Here is a 24,571-nt window from a genome sequence, read left to right on the forward strand (position 1 = left end):
GCGGATCTCTGAGAGTTCAAGGCCAGCCTTGTTTACACAGTTCAGGACAGCTAGGGAAACCCTGTCTCGAAAAACAAAAACAGTTCGAGGCCAGCCTGGTCTACGTAACGAAATCCTGACCCTCCCTCCACCCTATTCCCACGCCCTCACCACCAAAGTCAGTGTCTTTCAAAGAGGAAACAAGCAACAGAAGCAGAGAAAAGAGCAGCGGACACAGAAGGGTGGAAGGCAGCCATGCAATAAGTAAGAGTTTCCTAGCGGAGAAGCGGCAGCAGTGCAAAGGGCCTGGGGTCGAGGGCAAGCGGGAGGAGCAGGAAGGCGGGCTGACTCCTGGAATGAGCAACCTGGAGGCCCAGGGCAGGCCGAGAAGTCAGACAAGTGAAAGGGGCCCAATCAGAGGACTCTGGTCACCAAGGTGAGCACTTTGTCTTTACAGGGAATGAGGAGAAGCCTGGGTAGGGCTTGAAGCCAAGAGTCGGACTTGGCTGTTGACAGGCTCTCTGGCTGCAAGCAGCTACAGAGAGGGGCAGGAACGGGAGCGGACCAAGGCAGGACCGGGTGTCCTGAAGCTGGACAAGAAACTGGGGAGGGATGGAGAGAAATCCCTGGGCTGGCCATCTGGGTTCCCAAGCTAGGGTTCACACTGTGCTCTCCAGCAAGGACGACAAGCAACCACCCTTGGCTTGCAGAGTGGGTGCAGCAGGGTTGGCTTGGCACAAGATCTCGCCCTACACTGCAATGTATGGTCATTTCCCGTCTTGAGGCTAGGCAGGCTTCCCAGTCTCCAAAGCGCTGATGAGCCCTGCCCCTGCGCTGCTCTGGGGGAAACCCCTTGCCACCCAGCATCGGCTCCCCGGGCCTGCGGGACTTGCCCAGGCTCACACAGCTCACACAGCTCACACAGCTCACACAGCTCACACAGCTCACACAGCTCACAAAGCTGAGAGCCGGGTGGGCTGCAGCCTGACTTGGGCTGCGCGACTAGGCTGGGGAAAGTCCCCACACAAGTGGAAGCTTCTAGGGCAGGAACTGAGGCTCGGGGACTGGGTGGGGAGAGGAGGAAGAGGCCTCCCGCCCCCCCCCCCCAGCTGCGGTTCCCCCCAAACTTCCGCCCCAGACCTGCTCTTCCCAGCATCAGCCTGACACCGCCTCCACCCCACCTCTCGGGTTCCTCCTCCTCCTCTAAGTCCAAGAGGGGGGGGGCGTGGAGTGGGGGGAGAAGCCAGGCTGCTGAGGCTCGTTTTGTTTGTTTGTTTGCTTGTTTGTTCCCAAGTTCTCACTCTCCAAGTCCAGCCCGGCCTGCGCGTCTTTACGCGCGACCCAAGCTGGCCTCGAACTCCCGGCGACGCCCCTGCCTCCGCCTCTGGCGCCCGGGGATGTCAGGCGCGCGTTCTCACGCCCGGCCCCGGCTGCTTAGTTTTAATCAAAACGTTCTTGTGTCCCGCAGTCGCCGCCGATCTCCGCCCCCGGCCGGACTCTCCTCTAGGCCGAGGCCCGCGCGCTGCGTCCCGGTCCCCCCTCCCGGCGGGGGCGGCGCCGTGACGCGAGGGGCGGGAGCAGGAAGGGGGTGTCGCTGACGCCGCGGCGGCCTCCGGCGGCTCCGGCCTTTTGTGCGGGCCGCGGGGTCCGGTGGGGGCGGCGGCCGAGGCAGGCGAGGGCCCCGGAGGCCCAGCTCAGCGCAGCCGGCCGGCCGGCTCGTGCCCCGCAGCCGGGGCGCCGCATCCATGTTCGAGTAAGCAAAGCGGCGGAGCTCGGGGTGGGGAGCGGGCCCCGCGGTGGCGGGATCGGGCCGGGCCGGGGGCCCGGAGCGGGTTCCCAGAGCTCGTGCACGTAGAGGCGACCCCGATGGGGGCCGGGAGCGCACACACGTGTCTCGGGGGACGCGGGGGCTTGCAGGCCCGGAGCTTGGGGCGTCACTGCCGGCCTGGGACGGGCACGGGCAAGCGGGGCGCTCCCCCCAGGCCTGGATCGTCCCTCTTGATGAGCCCTGACCCGGCTCGCACAGGAAGGGACCACGGCGAGCAGCCCCACCCCCCTCAGTGCCCCGCAGGCCCCGCAGCACCCCCGGCTTGGTGGTCCCCGTTTGTCGTGGCGGCTGCGGGAGGGAGCGTCTTTGAGACTGACCAGGGTCTGGGGGGGGGTGGCGGAGGTGATGTGTGTTGTGACCTGGTCCCCCCACTCCTGCCTGGTTCCCGGTGCCCCCCGGGTTTCCGTTTGCGATTGTGTGTTAGAAGTGCCTGAGCTCTCGGTGGGGTGTGTGTGTGTAACTGTAACAGCTGGGATCTTTGGGGGGCAGTGTTTGTGTGGCTCTCTGCATGCTATCATCTCGTGTGCGATGGCCACCGGGTTGGGTGCATCTAGGACTCCCGGACCCACCGTGGTTGTGTGTGAAGCACGCACACACTTCCTTTCTTTGTGACGCCATGTGCAAATTACACATTCCGAGCTTGTGCCTCATTGTGACTTTGGAGTGTCTTGAGGCGGGTTGGGGGCTCCAAGTGTACAGCAGTCATAGTATTCCTTGGCTGGCTGTGCCTGTAATTCGCGATGAATTAACACCTGTGCTTCCAAGGGTCTCTGAGTTGCAGCAGTGTGAGCCCCCAGTGTGATTTTAGTTGGAGCTCTGCTGCTGTCTGCCGGTCGTCCACCTTTGAAAGTCTTTTGACTCAGTGGACAAGAAGAAACTTTTATGTGTCCACCTGTGACGTTGTTGTGTGTCTGTGGGTGGCTGGAATTTACCTCTGGGTCCATCCATGGGAAGGTCCCTGTGTATCCATTTGTGGTATTGTTGCTTGCCCCTGGGTGTGTGGGAGATTCTGTGTGCCTCTCAGACCCTTTGTGGCTTCGCCTGTGGAGGGAGACAGACCCCTTGTGACTTTCTTGCCTGAGGACCCTCCCTCCTGGGACCTTGGGTGTAACCTTAACTGCTCTGTATAGCCCGCCCCAGGTCTCCCTTCACTATCTGTTACAGCATTATTCCCGAGTCCCCCCGTGGCTGTGGGAATGTCAGGGTTCTGTCACCGTGACAGCTGGTAATTCCATTCCTCATCCCCTGAGAACCAGCCTTTGCTTTGTTTTCTCTGCCCGATGAGCACACTGAAGTCAGAGGGACAGTCAGAATGTGTAGCTGGACCTGATGACTGTTTGGCAGTCTGTTTTTGCCTTAGGGGATGTATGTCTGGGTCATTGGGTGCTGGGACTAGGTGACTAGGTGACGTGTGAGTAGGTTTGTGGTTATTGCCGTTGTTCTCACCTTCGGTGTTTCGCTAAAACTTTCCCGTGGCTTTATATGTGAAGCTAATTTATCTTGTACTCACTGTGTTTCTCTGAATTGAGAATTAATTCTGGGGCTCTGTGTAACTGACTATAGGGTGTGTGTGTGACTATAGGGTGTGTGTGTGTGTGTGTGTGTGTGATTTTTCTGGCATTTTGTGTATGAATATGGTATACTTATGCTGTGGTTGTTTGTGTTTGTGACCCCACTGTGCTTGTGACAGACAGACAGGAGAGAGAGGCTTCCCATACCTGCAGGCAAGATCGCCTATGACACTGTGTATCCCCAGCCAATTTTCCCTTTCCTGCACACCTGTGTGTTCTTACCCCTCTGTCCAGAGGCAGTTTCTGAGGCCAGAAAGCCAGAGCATCTTGCACAAGGAAAAACCAGTCTCTTCACAGTCCCCGCCCCATAACGGTCCGGTCCTCCTCTCCCCACTTCTGACCCCTCCCTTCACTCCACCAAGACTGGCTGACTGGCTTGGGCCTCCTCTCCACCAGGACTGGCTGACTGGCTTGGGCCTCCCTTCTTTCCACCAAGACTGGCTGACTGGCTTGGGCCTCCCTTCTCTCCACCAGGACTGGCTGACTGGCTTGGGCCTCCCTTCTCTCCACCAGGACTGGCTGACTGGCTTGGGCCGCCCTAGGGCTCTGCTGCCCGCCTTTGAGAACTTCCTTATTGTCCCATCCAGGAGCAGGAATTGGGGGGTGAGCTTGGCTTGGCTTTGCCTCCAGCCTGCCTTCCAGTGAACCTGGAACTTCAGAATAGGCCAAGCCTGAGTTTCAGGCCAGAGGTGAGAAGAGGCCACAGGGAGTGGTCGCCTCCTCCCTAGAACCAGGACGGTGGTCCAGGGTCTTCGGGCCTGCTTTGTGAGCCTGTGTATCCACCTCAGCTCTGCTGGCCATTCACTGCGCTCAGACCTGCCAGGCTTGGTCCTGGCTCTGAACTTGATGTCCCGAGTGAGTCCAGCACTGTCTTCTCCCACACTTTGCCAGCTCTGTTCTTTGTCCTCAGCCCTTGGCCTCAGGGAGCCTTGCCCAGCTAAGCCTTTGCAGTTTGGCTCACTTAAGTAACCCTCGCTGTGCCTAATGAGTCTGTCAAAATTCAATGTGTGTCAAATTCTAAGTTGAGGTTTCTGGTGGGGTGGGCCAGAAGAGAGAATTCGAATTTCCGTTTCTTTTTTTGTTTTGTGGTAATCCTGACGATGGAGGCCAGGGCGTCGCATGTGCTAGGCAAGCACTCTTAACCCTGAGCCATACCCCGCAGCTCCTCGCTGGTGACAGTCTGCTGATGAGCCATGCCCCCAGCCAGTGGGTTCAAGGCCCTTGAGCTACACACCCCAACTCTCTGCTATTCCAGCCTCAGCTGGTCTCAAACTCGTGATCCTCCTGCCTCAGCCCTGGAGTACTGTATTAACTGGAGTGCATTCCTACCACCTCCAACTGGAGTCTGCATTTCAAACAAGTTCCTGGTGCTGTTGGTGGTAGTGTCTTGGGGACAGTGCTGAGTTTTATGGCGGTGGCTGGCCTCGAAGGCTATTGTCCTGGTTTCTGTGGCTATTTTTCTGATGCTCTGGCCCCCTGGTTAGTACAGCCAGTCCCAGCAGGCAGATAGCTGGAATCTATTGCTTGCACTGTGTCCCCACTGCCAGCTGCAGGGTCAGTGCTCTGTGTCTGTTTAGACAGCAATAGGAAGGCCTATGCCACCAGCTGAGGTCCCTCCAAGGTCAGCGTAGCTTCTTGGACAGTTCCAGGAAGATTGGTGGCAGAGTTGTCACTCCATTTCTGCAGCGGTGTGAAGGGAAAGGTGTCACGCATGTCTTCTTTGTCCCTTTGTCCCTTTGTCCCTTTGTCTTATATGCCTCCAAGTAGCCCTAGGAGATGAGAACACCAGGTGAAGAAGCAGATGCTGGCCCCAGGCCCCACTGGGAGGCACTGATCGCTCAGACTGGAAGCCTTTGAGTCTAGGTGTGGTCGAATCCCACTCCGGGAGGGAACAAGCAAGTGTGATCGCTTTGCTCAGGTCACGGTGATGCCTACTCATGGGCACCTGCTAGGTGATGTGTAGAAGCACGGGGAACCAGGGAGCAGGCAGCATGTTGCTGGCAGGTGCTCTGAGAAGAGAGCAGGTTGGGGGGGCCAGCGGATAGCATGGAGATCTGTCTGTCAAATGCAGGGGTGAGTTCCCCTTACATCCAGCGGAGGGAGAACAGAGGGAAGAATGGAGGCAGAAACCAAGGGAGAGGTCGCTCAGATGTTGAGGGCCAGGGAAGAGCTAAGGCCTCTCCTGGGCTAAGGAGGGTGGGATAGCCTGAGAACCTGGAAGGCTCTGACACTCCCAATGTTGGCATGGCTTTCTTGGGCTGTACCTGTGACAGACTGAGTTCGGTCACCAGAGCATGGTGACCAGAGGCACTGGGTTGACTGAGGGGGAGATGTAGGGCCCAGGCCACTGTTGATGTCCTTTTATTTAGTCATGTAAGTTATTAAATGAATTCACTTTAAGAATCACGTGACTTCTTCTCTTGTAGCCCATCCCAGCAGGGCTAGGACAGAGTGGGAACTAAGACAGTTCCAAGGCTTATCCCTGGAAGCCCATGGAACTGTTACCACAGAAAAGTCACAGCTGGGTGACTGCTGCCCCAGCAGGGTATGGGGACCTGCAGGAGGGAGAGGGGTGCACCAGAGTCTTGAAGTGTGCATAAGATTTTCAAGGCTGAGGAATCAACTTTTCAGTGATTTCTTGGTATCATTACAAAAGCAATGCCAACCAGACCTTAACTTAAAAAAAAAAAAATCATCAAAAACACCAGTTGGGGTAACAGGTGACACAGGCTTGTTACCCCAACTACTCTTCAGGTGACTGAGACAGGACAATCAAAAGTTCAGTCTCAGCCTAGAATACTGAATGAGTTCAAAACCAGCCTGTACAACTTAATGAGAGACTCTACCTTAAAATACAAAGGAGGGCTGGGGGTGTGGCTGAGTGGTAGAGCCCCTGCCTAGAATCCCTCGGGAGGGGTTGGGGTGTGGCTCAGTGTTAGAGCCCCTGCCTGGAATCTCCCAGTGAGGGGCGGGTGGGGATGTGGCTCGTGGTAGAGCCCTGCCTAGGTTCCCCCAGTGAGGCAGGGGTCTTGGCTTAGTGGCAAAATGTCCACTAAGCATACCAGGTTCTAGGTTCAGTTCCCAGCTCAGCAAAAAAGAAACACACATGCACACTCAAGCTCCAAAGCAATTACAGGGCAAATAAGAGCAAGGGCGGTGTGGACAGAGGACTAGCATTACTAAAGATTACAGGCAGGAGAGACACATTTGAAGAAACGTCCCTCGGGGCAGTGCGATGACTTAGTGGGTAAAGGCTCCTACTGCTAAACCAGACCAGCCTTGTTTGATTCCTGGGATCCACGTGGTAGGAGAGGACCAAATTCTGAAAAACTTCTTGAAAGAGGAGATCCCAAAATAGATTTTCATCCCTGGAGTTCAAATCCTTCCCAGAAGCCAGCTGTGCCTCCCTCTGTCAGCACCTCAGGCATTTTGTAGCCTCGGTTTCTACCGTAAAGCCGGACGGTCATGGGACCAAGCACAGTGTTTTTGAGCAACGATAAAATCAATCAGTAGAAGTGCTTGACATAATTCCGATAAGAAGTCAACAATAGTGTCCCTTTAAAGTCCCTGCCACTCACCGCCACTGCCCTTATTGCAGTTAGTGTTTGCACAGTTACCAGAACGTTCTGTTTGCTTAATGTCCGCCTCGGGCAGGCAGTAAACTCACTAGAACTAAGCCATATTTCAGGCTTCTGTCAGTGCCGGTTCCGGCCAGCTCAGGGCTGTTCATCATTCAGTCCCACAGTGTTGATTAAGCATTTATTATGTGTCCTGTCTTCAGTTCAGGTGCCAGGGTATAGATAGCAACCAAGACTAACTCAAGGCAATAAACTAGCTGGATAAACAAAGGACCGGGGCTGAGTATAGATAGTGTGGATAAGTAAAGGGGTGAGCTTTTGAGGTGGAGGGAACCACAGATGCAGAAATCCTGATGCCCGTGGCAGTGACCCTGGGGAGTTTAAAGAACAAGAGGAGGCTGGAGTGACTGGGACAGCCAGGAGGGACACGGGGCCAGGGAAGTGACAGGACCTGGTCACATCAAAGTCGGGGCTTAGAGTAAACCCTGAGCCGACCCAGCTGGTCACGAGCTTTCCAGGCTGGAGGTGAGGAGAGACTGTGGGGCAGGGACAGGAGCAGAAAAGGAAAAGAAAACTTCTGTGGCGTCTGTGTGGGAAGGAGTGGAGGCTGGGGTGAAGGGGTAATGAAAGTGGAAAATGGAAGTCGGTGTTAGAGGCCGTGGGATTGTGGGCAGGTTAGACTGAGGGCGAGGACTTTAAGAAAGATGCTGAGGGGTCTGGAGACATGGCTCCCAGTGGCTAAGAGCCTGCATCGCTCTTTCAGAGAAACTGGGTTCAGTTCTCTGCACCTGTATGGTGACTCACAACGGCCTATAACTCCTGCTCCGGGAGATCTGGCGCCCTCTTTCGCTGTCCACAGGCACAGCACACATAAACTACACATACACACAAATAAATAAAAATAAATAACACTTTAAAAAAAGAAAGGTACTTAGGTTTGCATTTTGAGTGCCACTTGTCGATAAAGGTTTGCTTTATGAATGATTTAGTACGATAATGTTTAAAAAATTACCATATGTTGGGCCAGTGAAGTGGCTTATTGGGTAAAAGTGTTTGCATTGCAAGCCTGATTTCCTGAGTTCAGCCCTCCGAATCCACGGTGGAAGGAAAGAGCTGACTTCTGAAAGTTGACCTCTGACCTCCTCCACTGGTGGTCATAAAATAGCAGGTGTCACTGTGCCTGGCTGTATTAAAGAGACTTCACAGTTTGAGTCCTTTAATTCCCCAAAACTGCTAGATATGAGATCACCATTCCCTGGGTTACAGTGAAGCAATGGAGACCCAGGGACAGGCTGTGGGGTCAGAGAGACAGCAAGTAGGTGAATGGGTGGGTGAAGAGGCAGGTAGAAGAATGGACGGATAGATGGGTGGACTGGTAGATGAGAAAGTATATAGGTGCCAGATGGATGGATGGATGGATGGATGGATGGATGGGTGGGTGGATGGATGGATGGGTGGATGGATGGATGGGTGGGTGGGTGGATGGATGGATGGGATGGGATGGGTGGATGGATGGATGGATGGATGGGTGGGTGGATGGATGGATGGATGGATGGATGGATGGATGGGTGGGTGGGATGGGGGGATGGATGGATGGATGGATGGGTGGGGATGGATGGTGGATGGGATGGTTGGATGGGGATGGATGGATGGATGGGTGGATGGATGATGGGGTGGTGATGTGGATGGCTGGGTGGTGGTGGATGGATGGATGGATGGATGGGATGGATGGGTGGGTGGTGGATGGATGGATGGATGGATGGGTGGGTGGATGTGGGGATGGATGGGATGGATGGAGTCGGGTGGATGGGTGGGATGGATGGGTGGTGGATGGATGGATGGATGGGGTGGATGGATGGATGGATGGATGGGTGGAGGGATGGTGGATGGTGGATGGATGGATGATGGTGGGTGGGTGGATGGATGGATGGATGGATGGGTGGATGGATGGATGGGTGGGTGGGTGGATGGGTGGATGGCTTGGTTGGTGGATGGATGGGTGGGTGGATGGATGGGTGGGTGGATGGGTGCGTGGGTGAGCAAGTGGAGCCACTACATGATTGACACACCTTCAGAATCAGGTCCACCGTGCCCCTGGCCTGTTTCTCCCCACCCACGCCTCTTCTTCTCTTCCTAGCACCACACCTCACTCTGGCAGGAGCTCACCAAGCAGCTCCCCATCTCTTCGGAAACGGCTGCAGCTCTTGCCCCCAAGCCGGCCTCCTCCTGCTCCTGAGCCAGAACCGGGCACCATGGTGGAGAAGGGGTCTGATAGCTCCTCAGAGAAGGGTGGTGTGCCTGGGACCCCCAGCACCCAGAGCCTGGGCAGCCGGAACTTCATCCGCAACAGTAAGGTAGGTGTGAGCTCAGGTGGGGCTGGGAGAGGGCGGCAAGGGCAGAAAACACAGGAGCTAAATATTAGCTAAAGTTGTGCTACAATCTTTTATTCGTCTAATGGTACAAAGATGTATTGCATTCCTTTATGTTGCATTTGTTTAACTCTGTGAAGCTGTGTTACTTTGCCTGTCTAAAATACCTGATTGGTCTTAAGAAAGAGCTGAACAGCCAATTGTAAGGCAGGAGAGGGGTAGGTGAGCTGCTAGGCAGAGAGAAGAAATGGCGCACGCCTTTAATCCCAGCACTCGGGAGGCAGAGGCAGGTGGATCTCTGTGAGTTGGAGGCCAGCCTGGTCTACAAGAGCGAGTGCCAGGATAGGCTCCAAAGCCACAGAGAAACCCTGTCTCAAAAAAAAAGAAAAAAGAAAAGAAAAGAAAGAAAGAGAAAAAGAGAAGAGGGAAGGAGCGAAAAAAAGGAGAGTAGGATGCCAGGGACCAGCCACTGAGCCACACAGCCAGACACTGAGTTTTATTTGGGAACTGAGTGGCAGGCGCCCCCAAAGAATAAAAGATTAAGCACACACACACACACACACACACACACACACACACACACACGCGCGCGCGCGCACGCGCACGCGCGCGCACGCGCACGCGCGCGCGCACACACACACACACACAAAACAAACAAGCAGAAAAACTACAGGCTCCTGTTAACTCATCTCTTTTCTTTTGCAGAAGATGCAGAGCTGGTACAGCGTGAGTATCTGCCCACGGGACTTGATAGAGGTGTGGGAGGGACAGTCTACCTGCCCGGAGCCCCAGCCCAGAGCCGTCAGGGAGTGGGTGATGCTTTCAGAGCCACGAGTGAGACGCTTCTGTTTAGCACACCGGATGAGATGCCTGCTGTTATTCTAAGTGGCCTTGAGCAAGTCACTTAGCCTATCTGAGCCTTCCTCTCCCTGCCTTAGAAACAGCAGCCCAGTCGTGCAAGGCCAAAGCGGTTTTGGAAATTGAGTAGGATTTACTGATGCCGGTGGTGGAACCTGGCACAGAGCCTAGCTCATATATGATGTCAGCGAGTAAGGGCTGGAGAGATGGCTCAGTGGTTAAGAGCACTGGCTGCTCTTCCAGAGGATCCAGGTTTGATTCCCAGCACCCATGTATGGCAGCCCACAACTGTCTGTAACTCCAGCTCCAGGGGATGAGATGCCCTCTTCTGGCCTACACCTGCACTGGGCACACACATGGTATACATGTAGGAGAAATTAAGTCAGTAAATGGCAGGTGACCTTATGGTGACATGTCTATTGTGAACAAAGAGGTCCCAAGGGCCAAGAAGATGGAGAGGGATTGAAGGCTTTTGGGGGGCCAGACAGGGGCCTGGGATCTATCTGCACTCAGGCTCCCATGCCCCAAACCTCTCGGCAGATGCTGAGTCCCACATACAAACAACGCAACGAGGACTTCCGGAAATTGTTCAGCAAGCTCCCCGAGGCAGAGCGCCTCATCGTGGGTGAGTCTCCTGCCCCCAGCCCGTTTGTGACCTGGATCCCTGCCTCTGGCCTGCCTCCCTGCTGGCCTGTGGGCTGCTGGGCCACAGCCTGTGTGACTCAGATGTCTGCCTGTCCCTTCCCCCGCGGCTCTCAGATTACTCCTGCGCCCTCCAGCGGGAGATCCTCCTCCAGGGCCGCCTCTACCTCTCCGAGAACTGGATATGTTTCTACAGCAACATCTTCCGCTGGGAGACCACAGTGAGTCGAGCCGCGGGTGGATACAGAGGGGCCTCCGGGTGCACGGGGCTTCCGGCAAGTTCTCACTGCCCTATGACCGTCCTTAGATTTCCATCCAGCTGAAGGAAGTGACCTGTCTGAAGAAGGAAAAGACGGCTAAACTCATCCCCAACGCCATTCAGATCTGCACAGAGAGTGAGAAGGTGAGCGGTGAGCCCCACCTAATGTGGGGAGCCATGTGCCAGCATCACCTCAGGATCCCCGATTCACCCAGACACGCTTGTCAGAGCAGAACCCCGTTTGCCTTGCGCCTGCCCTGTTTGTTTCGGGTACCTGTGCCCCTCATTTTGGCGGGGGTTTCTCCTTGGTATGCCCCGCAGCATAGTGATCCTACAATTTCCCGTGAATCCTGCAGTTCAAGGGCCCCCCACCCAGCCAAAGCTGGGATTGGAACCCAGGCCTTTATAGAACAAGCACTCCACCTCCGAGCCATCTCCCTAGATCTTACTTGTTTGCTTTTTTCTTTTGGGGGGGCAGGAGGCCTGGCTGTCCTGGAACCCACTCTGTAGTTAGGTTGGCCTTGGACTCACAGTGATCTGCCTGCCTCTGCCTCTCGAGTGCTGGCATTAAAGGCTTGTTTGTTTGTTTTAAAGTATTTACTTTTTATTTTGTGGGTATGGGTGTTTGTCCTGAATATATGTGTGTATCGCATGCCTGCAGTGCCCTTGGAAACTGAAAGAGGGCGTCAGATCTCCTGGGACTAGAGTTGGTTATGAGCTCCCTGAAGTGGGTGCTGGCAATACAGCCTGGGCCCTTTGTAAGAACAGGAAGCGCTCTTAACCACTGAGCCGTCTCTTCAGCCCCTAGACCTCAATTGTTGGTTTGCTTTTGAGATGGGGTCTGGCTGTGATGCTCGGGTTGACCTCAAACTCCAAATCTTGCCTCTTCCTCCCTGGTACCCACACCTGGTGCTTGCCCATTTGGCTGAAAGTTCACTATGTCACTCTGAAGGACCAGGGAAAGACTAAGCAACAGGCTTCCCTTTGTCTTTTGTCTGCCCAAGGCTGGAGGAGTTAGACATTCTTGACAGCAAAGAGGGCTGGAAGAGTGTACTGGGCTTGGCTGTCTCAGCTCCGGGCATGGGGAGGTGGCTCAAAGGGATGTGGGGAGGGGTCTCCTGGAAGCCTCCTCCCCATGCTCTCACACCTCTCTCCTTGCAGCATTTTTTTACCTCCTTTGGGGCCCGTGATCGCTGCTTCCTCCTCCTCTTCCGCCTCTGGCAGAACGCACTGCTTGAAAAGGTGGGCATGAAGGATGGGATTAACCAGGGAGGGCCCCAGATTCATAGGGTCAACACTTGCATGGACAACAGGCCTTGTACATCCGTGACCGCTCCAAAGGTCTTGCTGGGAGTAGGCCAAGAGTTCCCGCGTCTAGCTTTGAAGCCAAGTCCCCGATGAAGGAGGAAGGAATTGGAGGAAGGAATTGGTATAGACCCGTCCCCGGTGCCCAGGGAAGCCTCCGTGTAAGGTTCTGCTAGCAGGGAGGAGGGGTATAGAAGGTGAGCGGCCATCACACCTGCTCACCAAAAACTGCCTACATCTCTCAGACTCTCTCCCACCCCTGCTTGACTGTGTGCCTCCATCTCTCCTGGGCACCCATCCCCCAGGGCAGCTCCAAACTGACCATCCGCAAAAGCAAGAACTACCAGAGGCCTCCACTCAGCCTGATGTGGGCAGTACCCCCAAAGAGGACAAGGGCAGAGGAAGCCTGAAACCCAGGCCCTGCAATTGCAGCCTCACTGCCAAGTAGCTGTGTGTGGAACCCAAAGGGGTTCCATCTTTACATCATAGCTCCCAGGACTGGGTGCAGGCTGGGCTCAGGTTGGGTGGATTAGGCATTGTTGAGACTCTGTGCCGTCACCTCCCAGCTGGGTGACCTCGAAGGGGTTACTGGGCACATCTTGTCCTGAAATCCTGATAGCATGGCACTAATATCTGCTTTGAGTTAGCACTTAACTCAGAGCCTGTAAGAATGCCAGCAACTGCCATGGCCTTGGCTGGCTGTTATCATTAGATGCTATTATTTCATTGTCATTGTGGCCCAGCCAATCCGTGGGCAGTGGGAAGGCCATGCATGACTGCTGAGGATGTATAGAGAGACAGGACAGCGTAGGGAATGAGAGCTTGGGCTCTTCTGGAATCTGGCTGGAATCCTTGTGGGCTATTTGTGTGACCTTGAGCAGGTGACTTCCCTTTCCCTAGTAAAAATGAGAAGCTTCCCTGGCCAGTGCATCTTGTACTTAAGAGGTCTAAGGTGTGGCTTACAGCTCTCAGGGCCCAGGCTTTGCAGAAACAGGTTGGCTAGTGATAGATGCCAGTGAGATGGAGATGGGTAGGCTCTACGGTGGGTAGCCATGCTGCTCCCTTGTGGAAGCCAAGAGAACTGCTGGGACTGGGCTGTGGGAACAAGACTCCAGCCAAACTTGCATCCCTTATGTCTAGACACTGAGTCCCCGAGAGCTTTGGCACCTGGTCCATCAGTGCTATGGCTCGGAGCTGGGCCTCACCAGTGAGGATGAAGACTATGTCTGCCCCTTGCAGCTGAATGGTCTTGGGTGAGTTGGGGGTGGGAGGAGGATCTTGGGAGTCTCTGAGGGACTTCCCTGGGTCCTTCGGATCTGCGGTCCAGAAACAAACTCTTTGTTTTGTTTTGTTTTTCCTTGTTATTGTTTTGTTTTGTTTTTTTGGTTTTTCGTGATAGGGTTTCTCTGTGGCTTTGGAGGCTGCCCTGGAACTCGCTCTTGTAGACCAGGCTGGGCTCGAACTCACAGAGATCCACCTCTGCCTCCCGAGTGCTGGGATGAAAGGCGTGCACCATCACCGCCCGCCTTAGAAACAAACTCTTGATAAACATTGAACATACCTTTTTCTAGAGCTCCTAAGTGCTGGGTGGTCGGAAGTTACTGGGCAAAGCCAGGGATGAGGGTGGGGGGAGGAGAACACAGTGAACGGAGCCTGCGAGGCTTGAAAGATGCAGCCATCTGCAGCTTCCTCCTTTCCCCTGCAGGAGTCCCAAAGAGGTAGGGGATGTGATTGCACTCGGTGACATCACCCCCTCGGGGGCGACTGACCGCAGCCAGGAGCCAAGCCCTGTGGGTTCAAGGCGTGGCCGGGTCACCCCGAACCTCTCCCGAGCCAGCAGTGATGCAGACCACGGGGTGAGTGGGCGCCTGTAGAGAGAGATGGAGAGGGGAGCTTGGGATATCAATAGAGGGGCAGGAATTCGGCAGGGGAACGAGTCGGGGATGGGCGGAAAGGGGAAGACAAGGTAAATAGGGAAAAATATAGCAGAGTAGGAAGAAAGGGAGGCGCAGGGGAGTGAGATGGATAGGAGACAGGTGGCCAGTATTGCTTGGAGACCGAGCGTTGGCATAAGCCCGCATCACTGGATGGCCCTGAGGCCTCTCTCAAAGTAGCCAGGAGCCCCCAGCTACAGACATCACGTCTCCAGAGTTGGTCACTAAAGCAGTCTATCAAACTCGCTGACCCATGGGAACCCTTGGGCTGGAGTGGAGGTGTGAGAAGAAGGCTGGATGAGCCCTTCTCTGCAGGCCGAGGAGGACAAGGAGGAGCCGACAGCCAGCCAGCTGGATGCCTCCTCCAGCCAGACAGTGAGCCCAGTAGCAGAACCTCCAAGTACTGAGCCAGCCCCACCAGATGGGCCCACATCCCTGGGCCCCTTGGATCTGCTGTCCAGAGAGGAACTATTGACAGACACGAGTAACTCATCTTCATCCACTGGGGAGGAAGGTGAGGCAGGTGGCCCCCACTTCCATTCGCTTTGGTTATACCCAATTGGGGCCAGAGGGGCGGCATTGGTACACGGGACAGGCCATGCAGGCGGCCAGGGATGTCATTCAGACTGCATGCTCTGAGCCCTGCGTTAAAGGTTATGGGGCCAGAAAAGGCAGCTGTAAAGCTGGTTACGCTTATTTCCTCTATGCTGAATTTCAGGTAGACTTTACTCTTGTGAGCACAGAGATAGAGCCCAGGCCTGGCTGCCTGACAATGAGCACAGTAACTCTAGCAAAAATCCCAGGCTTGGCTTCAATTGGTTTGGCATGACGAGCAACTCCAATTGACTGTAGGGGTTTGTACCAATGGGCACCATTATGGTGGCTTTTGTTGGCAGGGCTGGGGCATGTGCCCACCTTGAGGGTGTGCCCACCTCTGGAGCAGGAAGGGTTGAGTATTGTTCCAGGTTCCTATGTGTCTCCTGTTCAGGGGGATGAGTTTGTCCTTCCACCCTGGAGGCCTGGGGGTGAGGAGGAATGGTTGGCTCAGGGGATGGGAAGGGTACACCCACATAACAAAGACACTTCTGTCTCCCAGGTGACCTGGCCGCCCTACTTCCCGACCTCTCTGGCCGTCTCCTCATCAACTCTGTCTTCCACGTGGGTGCCGAGCGTCTACAGCAGATGCTCTTCTCAGACTCGCCATTCCTCCAGGGTTTCCTGCAGCAGTGCAAGTTCACAGGTCAGGGGGCGACGGAAGCAGAGACTTCCTTGTCTAAGGTCCACAGGGGCAGTAGTGTGCTGCCCTCTTGCTAGCCGAGTGGCCACGGAGAGGGTTTCCAGCCTCTCCCTGACTCAGTTTCTTCTGTACACTGGTGTGCTCGTACTGCCTGCATTTCCATGGAAAGTACAGGAGTTGCTGCTACTAGGAAAATGTCTCCAGCAGCGGCTGCACCAAGAGTCTCATCAGTGCAAGTCAGTGATCGGATGTGTAGTATCTGTTGTCTCAGACTCCAAGTCAGATAGCGTCTGTTTGGGCGTGATTTTTTTTTTTTAAGATTTTATTTATTTATTTATTTATTATTTATTTATTTATTATGTATACAACATTCTGCTTCCATGTATATCTGCACACCAGAAGAGGGCACCAGATCTCATTATAGATGGCTGTGAGCCACCATGTGGTTGCTGGGAATTGAACTCAGGACCTCTGGAAGAGCAGTTGGTGCTCTTAACCTCTGAGCCATCATCTCTCCAGCCCTGGGCGTGGTTTTAACCAGATATTCTTCCTAGATAGAACCTTGAGCAGGCAGAGATAGACACACCCCTCAGGAGACTGGAAGACAGTAGAGCTGGGCTAGGGAGACGGCTTCATCCCTAAATGGCTTTTTGTGCATGCATGAGGACCCAAGTTCGATACCCAGAACCCACATAAAAAGTCAAGTATTGAGCCAGCAAGATGTTTCAGTGCTTGCCCGAAACCCACACGGTGGAATGAGGGAACCAACTGCTCACGTTGTCCTCTGACACACTTGTTCGTGTGCTCACCCCCCACAAATTACATACATAAATAAATAAATGCAGTAAAAACTGTTTTTAAAGGGCTAGAGTGATGCCTCAGAGGTCCAGAACTTGTACTGCTTTGCAGAAGACCCAGGTTCATTTCCCAGCACCCATATAGGTCTGCTCGCAACTGCCTGTAACTCCAGCTCCAGTGGGACCCAATACCTTTGGCTTCCACAGGCATTGCACATGGACACACACACATACACACACACACACACACACACCCCACCAACAAAAAACAAAACACTAAAAATAAAATAGCTCTAAAAGTCGGGCACCGGAAGTTGGGCACATGCTTCTGGCCCCTAGTAGGGCTGCTCCCTGGCCAGCTAACCTATCCCCGTCAGTGAGCGCCAGGCCATGGACAGACCCTGTCTCAGGAAGACCAGGCCGGTGCGCCTGGAGAGGAATGACGCTCAAGGTTGTTCTCTGGTTCCCATGTGCTCCCACACACGTGTGCGGCTGCACTGCGGACCGTGCACAGGCATAGACACACGCACGCAGACACACCCCCGCCCCCAGATAATAGAGGTGACATCAGTGAAGGCAAGGCCTGGGATTCCCCTGGGAGCGTGGAGGACGCTGGGATGGGGACCCAGGTGGGAGGCTTTGGAGAGGTACTGAGTTCAGTGTGGGGCTTGGTAGGGGTGAGGGTTCAGCAGCTGTCCAGCAAAAAGTGTCCCAAAGGCTGTGGTCCCTCACTTGATGCTTTGCAGAAACTACACATGGTACAAAAAGGAGCGGAGACTACCTCAGTGGATGAGGTGGTTCCACAAGGGGTCAGTGTCCCAGGTGTCATTATCACTGTCGTCTAAACTTTTTAGCTTCTTTTTTTTTTTTTTTTTTTTTTTTTTTTGGTTTTTCGAGACAGGGTTTCTCTGTAGCTTTGGAGCCTGTCCTGGCACTCGCTCTGGAGACCAGGCTGGCCTCGAACTCACAGAGATCCGCCTGCCTCTGCCTCCCGAGTGCTGGGATTAAAGGCGTGTGCCACCACCGCCCGGCTTAAACTTTTTAGCTTCTAAACTAAAAGTGCCATGGGGTAGGTAGGGTGGTGCAGTTGGGAACAAATCCGCAGAGAATTGAAACCCCCTGGAAAGTCTGAGTCTCCTCCAGCCTGGGAGCAAAGAAAGGAGAACACTGTCCTTATTCTTTCTCCTCCTCCCTCCCCTAGATGTGACCTTGAGCCCCTGGAGCAGCGACAGCAAGTGCCACCAACGTAGAGTCCTGACCTACACTATCCCCATCAGCAACCCACTAGGCCCCAAGAGCGCTTCTGTGGTGGAGACCCAGGTGGGCCTGGTCAGGTGGCTGTGTGTGTGTGGGGGGGTGTGAGCCAGGCCTGACCCTCCTCCTGCCCCTCTGTTCCCTGCAGACGCTGTTCCGGCGTGGCCCCCAGGCGGGCGGGTGTGTGGTGGACTCTGAGGTGCTCACCCAGGGCATCCCGTATCAGGACTATTTCTACACTGCCCACCGCTACTGCATTCTGGGTCTGGCCCGGAACAAGGCCCGGCTTCGGTGAGCCCAAGTGTACCCCATCTTGGCTGCCTCCTACCCTGACGGAGGTCACAGGGTAACAGGATTAAAAAAAAGAAGAAGAAGAAGAAGAAGAAGAAAAATTCAAGGGCTGGTGTGGAATCCCCAGGGAGGGGGTGGGGGCGTGGCTCACCCATTGAGCTCCTGCTTTGCAGGTAGGAGCCTCAATCCGAAGTCCCCAGTACAGCCGCAAACCAAAGGCTATGTGATTTCAGGGTTAAGTGTGGTGGAAAAAGCAAAAGAGGCCGATGCCTAGGCTTGAGGTGCTTAGCCTGAGCCACAGGAAAGACCGTTTGTTAGTGAAAAATCCCTTTCTTTGGGGATTTTTCCCCAAAGTTTGGGATACATAGATCCCCCTCCCCAAGACCTGACCTAGGTTCCGCTCTTGTGCCCGTCCTAGTGTGTCCTCAGAGATCCGTTACCGAAAGCAGCCGTGGAGCCTCGTGAAGTCTCTCATTGAGAAGAACTCGTGGAGTGGCATTGAAGATTATTTCCACCATCTGGGTAGGGGCCTGGAGGCTGGTGGGCAGGGGCAGGGGCAGGGGCTGCGGCCCCAGCTGGGTCCAGACATCCTGAGTCAGCTCTCCTCCCTCAGAGCGGGAACTCGCCAAGGCGGAGAAGCTGACCTTGGAGGAAGGAGGGAAGGATGGTCGCGGATTGCTCTCAGGCCTGCGGAGACGGAAACGGCCCCTGAGCTGGAGGGGGCACGGAGATGGGCCTCAGCACCCAGACCCGGACCCCTGCACCCGGGCCAGCATACACACCTCAGGTGCGTTACGTCGAGGTGGGCAGCTGGAGGAGGTGGTGGTCCCTGAGGTATGCCTGGCTCACCCCAAGCTGCTGTTTACAGGTTCCCTCAGCTCTCGCTTCTCAGAACCGTCCATAGATCAGGGCCCCGGGGCGGGCATCCCCAGCGCCCTGGTTCTCATCAGCATTGTGTAAGTAAGGTTCTGCAGCCTGGCTGGATGATGTGATCGAGTTCTTGGGCCTGTGGGCCTCTCTGCTTTGGTTGGGGCGTGGGCTCAACTCAGAAGGGCTGCATGAGATGGTGTTTGGGGTGTGTCCAGCAGAGTCCCCAGGCGCTGCTCAGTTTGTCTTAGAGAAGTCTTTCTTTTGGGACGGCAGCCACCCTGGGGACCATGGGAGATGAAAGGGGAGAGATTTTTAGAAGAGACAAGTTATGTGGAGTTAGCCACTCAAAAGGTGTCAGGTCGTGGATACACTTTACTCTGGTTTTCCTGCACCCAGCCCTGAGCTGGATAAAGCTGGAGACACAGCCGTCCAAGAGTCCCATAGCAGTGGTGGGGAGGTTAGAGAGCTGCCATCAGACCAGAGCTGGTATAGGAGGTCGTGGTAGCGAAAGATGGGAAGCCATCAGATTCAGGGGAAGTCAAGGATGGCTGAGCTGAGGCTCGGTGGGGCTTGGGCAGCGACATCAGGCATTTATTTGGAGGACACTGTGAGGAAAAGCCAGGAAGATGCCCCAGCTTCAAGCTGACCCAGGCCACACACTCAGCCCCTTGAGGCCTCAGTTTCCTAAGGTCACCGAGGAGGAGCCCTGTGGTCTGCCAGGCTCAGAGCTAGCTGCCCTGGGTGGAGGAGGGCTGGGTACCAGCACCGCCCTGGGCAGTTCTCACATCTCTGTCTTCCCCCTTGCTGCCTCCGCAGGATCTGTGTGAGGTAGGGCCCTGATTTCTCCCCCTGCTACCTTCCCCCCTGAATCACAGCTCGTCCCCCAGCAGCATTCTCTCCCTGTTCAATGTCCCTGGCTCTTCCAGGGAAGATGGCTTAGTGTGGCCGGCAAGCATGTAGGCATGACATAGGTCAGAGTGTGAACCGTGTTTTCTGCTTATGGGCTGTATTAGTCGCCCCTCTGAGCCGCTTTCCTCCTCTGAAAGGGTAATCAGGGTACCCTTTAAAGTATGGTTATGCTAGTTATGGTTATGTTGCGGGCAGGGCAGTGTGTTGGGGGCGGGGCAAAGCTCCCGGCCAGACTAGCGGGAGCATCCTGATCCCAGGATCCCTGATCTCCGGCTCTGTCTGCAGCCTCATCGTCCTCATCGCTCTCAATGCCCTCCTCTTTTACCGTCTCTGGGCTCTCGAGAGAACGGCCCATACCTTTGAGTCCTGGCACAGCCTGGCACTGGCCAAGGGGTAAGTGGAGACCCTGAGGGCAAGGAGGGGGCGGAGCTTAAGCAGACTGCCGGGGCCAAGCCCCTTCACTTGGATTTTGCGTCTCCACAGCAAGTTCCCCCAGACAGCTACGGAGTGGGCCGAGATCTTGGCTCTGCAGAAGCATTTCCACAGTGTTGAAGTACACAAGTGGAGGCGGATCCTTCGAGCATCCGTGGAGCTCCTGGATGAGGTATGAGGCAGCCACGTGGGGCTCTGGGGCCTTGGGTCCCCATCTCAAGGTCTTTGTTTCCCCTGTCATAAAACGAGGAAGCCAATCCTGGTAGTGACCTCTTAGTTTGCTAGGGAAGTCCATGGAACAGAAGAAAAGAAAAAAAAAAACTTAATCTATCCTGGAAATCATATCCTTCAGGCATGGATGGATCCAGCCACTTGGTTCTAGTAGGAATCCGTCTTTCTGTTTTGCTGGTGGCAGTCTGGCCTTGGGGTATAAGCAGAGGGTAGCACTCTCTGTCATTAGCTGCTGGGGTCACGTGTGCATCCTTCCCCCAGCCAATCAGAGTGTCCAGGTTGGGCTGGGCTTGGTCCTATGCCTGCCTTGGGCTTAGGTCTGCTTATAAGGGAGTGACTCTCCCAAGGGCATTGGGGTCCCATCTCCAAAAGGGGGTTGACGAAGCCACCCTGTGCAGGTCGGGGACAGCCAAGGTGGCACTCTACTGTGTGACCTTATGTAAGTGACTGTCATTTGAGCCTTGTCTGCCTCTTCATGAACAGTAATTCTGAGAGTAATGCCAGCCTTTAAGCCGGGACTGCACTGACATTTGGAGTAGTGCCAAGCACACTGTAAACACTTCATATACTTGCTATAGGTGAGCCTCATCCAGGCATACAGTAGGTGCTCAGAGAATATACTATCACCATATAGTGCTGCCCTTAGGCCCGAGAGGACTACAGCCCAGCAGCTGTGCAAGACTGAGGAAAATGTGAGGTATAGGGGTGGGTGCCCATGATAGGAAGATTTAAAAAAAAAAAAAAAAAAAAAAAAAAAAGGAGAGTAGACTGGCTCTGTCTGGTCCCTGAGGGCATCAGCCCTGAACTGAAGGGACTGATAAAAATACTGTTTAGTGGGGCTGGGGGCGTGGATCAGTGGTAGAGCCCCTGCCTAGAATCCCCCAGTGAGGGGCTGGGGGTGTGGATCAGTGGTAGAGCCCCTGCCTAGAATCCCCCAGTGAGGGGCTGGGGTGTGGCTCAGTGGTAGAGCCCCTGCCTAGAATCCCCCAGTGAGGGGCTGGGGTGTGGCTCAGTGGTAGAGCCCCTGCCTAGAATCCCCCAGTGAGGGGCTGGGGGTGTGGCTCAGTGGTAGAGCCCCTGCCTAGAATCCCCCAGTGAGGGGCTGGGGGCGTGGCTCAGTGGTAGAGCCCCTGCCTAGAATCCCCCAGTGAGGGGCTGGGGGTGTGGATCAGTGGTAGAGCCCCTGCCTAGAATCCCCCAGTGAGGGGCTGGGGGCGTGGTTACCAATGGTAGAGCCCCTGCCCAGAATTCCCCCAGTGAGGGCCTGGGGGTGTGGCTTAATGGTAGAGCTCTTGACTAACATGCGCAGCACCTGGGTTGGGGCAGAAAACCAAAACAAATCTAAAAATATTCTGTCCCCCAGCACAAGTTAAAAACGAAACTCCATTTTTTAGGGGGACTGTTGTCCCCCCAAACTAAGCTCCCAGAGAGATGCTCCAGTGGAAAGGGCACTTAGACTGGGGAGGGAATGAAGACTGGGGTTCCTGGCTCACCGAAAGCAGACCAGGACTTCCCAGTCCTGACTGCTCCCTAAATTTCTGAGAGTACCAATTCACTGTGAGATGTTAATGAGAGCAAGAGCCATTAGCACAGCTGGGCTGTCCTGCCACCAACCGGAAGTGACCCATCCTCTAGCCAGCCTTGCAGCAGGAAGTTACTTTCTCTGTGACCAGCGTATGTGGCAGACACAAGGTGAACTGGTTGATTTTCTTCCCCACCTGGAAACACCAAGCAACTGAGGGAAGCCTTATTTCTGCTCATGGCTTACAGGACCAGCATGGAGGCTGGGGAGGCTCCGTCCATGTCATTAGCTTGGTTCTTGCTCAGGTTAGGTGGGGATCAGGAAATGGACATGAAACAGAGCCCGGAAGAAAGGCCAGGCTGTAATCCACAAGGCCCATCCCTAGTGGCCTACGTCCACCAGCTAGCCTCCTGACCAGCTGCAGATTAAGAGTTCCAGGACTTGAGCCCAGGGTGGGGGACGTTTCACAGTCAAACCATAAAAGGAGGAAATGTTTACTAAGCTCAAGTTGTGCTGTCAGTCATGGGGAACACGAGAGCAACGGACCAGGAAGTGGAATTGGGGCTTGAGTTTGACTCTCAAAGGCCTCCCCAAGTAACCTGAGCAAACCGTTTTAGGCCCTACTTGTGAAGGTGCCACAGCCTTCCACAACAGCGCCATCTGGTGGGGACCTTTCAGCACACCAGCCTGTGGGCGTGAGTTCAGATGTAAGAAGAGGCATCTTGTCCTCCTTTTGTAAATGGGCAAGATGTAGGAGGTGTATGGTATCCTTTGGTTCAAGATTAGGTACTTGGTGAATGTCCCTGGGTCAACCTGCTGCGGGCCAGCCTCTAGCGCCCTCAAATCTCTGCTATGATCCTACCAAGCTGGGACATTAGTCACTTCAGGCAAGAAAGTAGGCCCATAGCAATGAAGGGAGTTACCCATTGTTAGTAACTGTAGAGTCAGGATTTGAACCGAGACCACCTGGGTCCTAGGATTGCTCTTTGAGAAGCGGCTGTGCAAGAGAGCTTAGAGTGTTATGTTCACCCCCCCCCCCATCCCTTCCTGCAGATGAAATTCTCCTTGGAGAAGTTACATCAAGGAATTACCATCCCGGACCCTCCTCTAGACACTCAGCCAAGGCCTGATGACAGCTTCCCCTGAGGACTCCTGATTGAAAAGCCGTTACCCACCCACCCACCCCAAAAAAATGGACAGAAGGACACGCGGAACCCTGGCAGCCACTGCTGGCACGGTGTGAACGCCGCCGGGAGGTTCCCGCCTGCCCCTCCCAGTGGCCCCGCCAAGAGCCGCACAGACCTGGGGACCACAGATACAAGAAGCACTTTAGATCTGTGTGTGCGAGTCCAGCTGCCACTGCCTGCTCAGCCAGGGAGCTGGCCTGGCCTTTGGCAGGCTCTTTCGCCCAACTAACTTATTTTGCCCAGCTGGGGTTGTGGGGGGGCACCTTTTGGGGTGCACGAGACCCTCATCTCTGGGTTTAATGTATTATATTTATTTGGGGATAACAACCTCAATAAAGGGTTGGAAATGGCTAAGGCTGTGCCTGTGGACCCGACGGGGGCTTCCCATTCACTGTCCGTGGTGCAGGTACTAGGGTCCTGTCCCTGTCATCTGATGCCACATCTGCCTTATTCAAGTGCAGAGCAGCTTCCCCAGATGGCCTACATATCTAGCAGCCCCTTAACGGGGGTGTACCAACATGGGGGGGCCACAGTTGAGATCTGCGATCACAGAGATTTGAAGTCGATACATGTGTCCTTTTGGGAGTTGGGGATTGAACCTAAGGCCCCCACATTTGCTAGGCAAGCTCCCTACCGCAGAGCTACAGCCCCAGTCTTTTTACATTTTACTATTTTTTTTATTTGAAAATTTATATTTATTTATTTCGCACACACAGTTGGGGTTCCACTATGAAGCTACGGCTATCCTGGAACTTGCTATATAGACCAGGCGGGCCTTGAACTCACTGAGATGTATCTGCCTCTACCTCTCCAGGGCTGGGATTAAAGGTGTGGGCCACCGTTAGTCAGATTTAATATTTAGATCTCTAATTTCTTTTCTGCTGTGAGATAGGGTCTCACTAGGTCGCCTGCTGGCCTTGAACTCACCCAGTAAAGCCCTAGTAGGACCTAGAAGTTGTGTTCCCACCTCAGCCCCCTGAGGAGCTGGGGTGACAGGACTGCACCACCAGGCTCAGAATGTGGCTCACAAAGGGAGAGAGGAAGCCAAAACTCATTCTGTTTACCACAGAAGAAACTGGTGTGGGGAGCATCGAGTGAGAACCAAGCTGTGCTCTTCATTCTCTTACTCCTGAAGGCTCCATGAAGGCAGATTCTAGGCACCCCGCCCCCCTGGGACATCTCTGTATGTAAATTTTTGTTTTAGATTTGTTTCTTTTTTAATGTGTATGAATGAGTGTTTTGCCTGCATGTACGGATGTACTGTGTCCTCAGAGGTCAAAACAGGGCATTGACTCCCCTGGAACTCAAGTTCTGGGTGGTTGCAAGCCATCGTGTGAGTGCTGGGAACCGAACCTGGGTCCTTTGCAAGAGCAGCAAATGTTCCTAACCGCTGAGACGTCTTTCCAGCCCCGGATCTTCAGGCTTATACACAGCTTGCTGTCCCTCCTAGAACCCACAGCGGCCGCCGTCTCGGCTACCATCAGTGGGGTTGGTAGAACCCAGCTGTGTGCCCCCCAA

General features: G+C 54.7%; 1 protein-coding gene across 1 annotated transcript; it reads left to right on the top strand.

Moving 5' to 3' along the window:
- The first annotated feature begins 1,573 nt into the window (after positions 1-1,573).
- Positions 1,574-23,407, top strand: Gramd1a (GRAM domain containing 1A). The gene is made up of 19 exons (XM_027431120.2): positions 1,574-1,732; positions 9,094-9,310; positions 10,031-10,051; positions 10,724-10,808; positions 10,943-11,046; positions 11,133-11,228; positions 12,246-12,326; positions 13,530-13,642; positions 14,095-14,245; positions 14,639-14,837; positions 15,420-15,563; positions 17,559-17,677; positions 17,760-17,902; positions 18,321-18,424; positions 18,516-18,689; positions 18,771-18,858; positions 19,967-20,074; positions 20,165-20,285; positions 22,920-23,407. Exons 1-19 carry the CDS (start codon positions 1,725-1,727, stop codon positions 23,010-23,012), a joined length of 2,169 nt encoding a protein of 722 aa, XP_027286921.1. The 5' UTR covers positions 1,574-1,724; the 3' UTR covers positions 23,013-23,407.
- The last annotated feature ends 1,164 nt before the right edge of the window (positions 23,408-24,571 follow it).

The sequence above is a fragment of the Cricetulus griseus genome, chromosome 9 (assembly GCF_003668045.3).
Source record: "Cricetulus griseus strain 17A/GY chromosome 9, alternate assembly CriGri-PICRH-1.0, whole genome shotgun sequence".
Lineage (NCBI taxonomy): Eukaryota > Metazoa > Chordata > Mammalia > Rodentia > Cricetidae > Cricetulus > Cricetulus griseus.

What these genes read in the sequence shown, in the direction of transcription:
- Gramd1a (XM_027431120.2), top strand. An exon ending in GCAGTGATGCAGACCACGGG is followed by an intron (nt 14,246 to 14,638) that starts GTGAGTGGGCGC and finishes CCTTCTCTGCAG; the next exon opens with GCCGAGGAGGACAAGGAGGA. An exon ending in CGGAACAAGGCCCGGCTTCG is followed by an intron (nt 17,903 to 18,320) that starts GTGAGCCCAAGT and finishes TGCCCGTCCTAG; the next exon opens with TGTGTCCTCAGAGATCCGTT.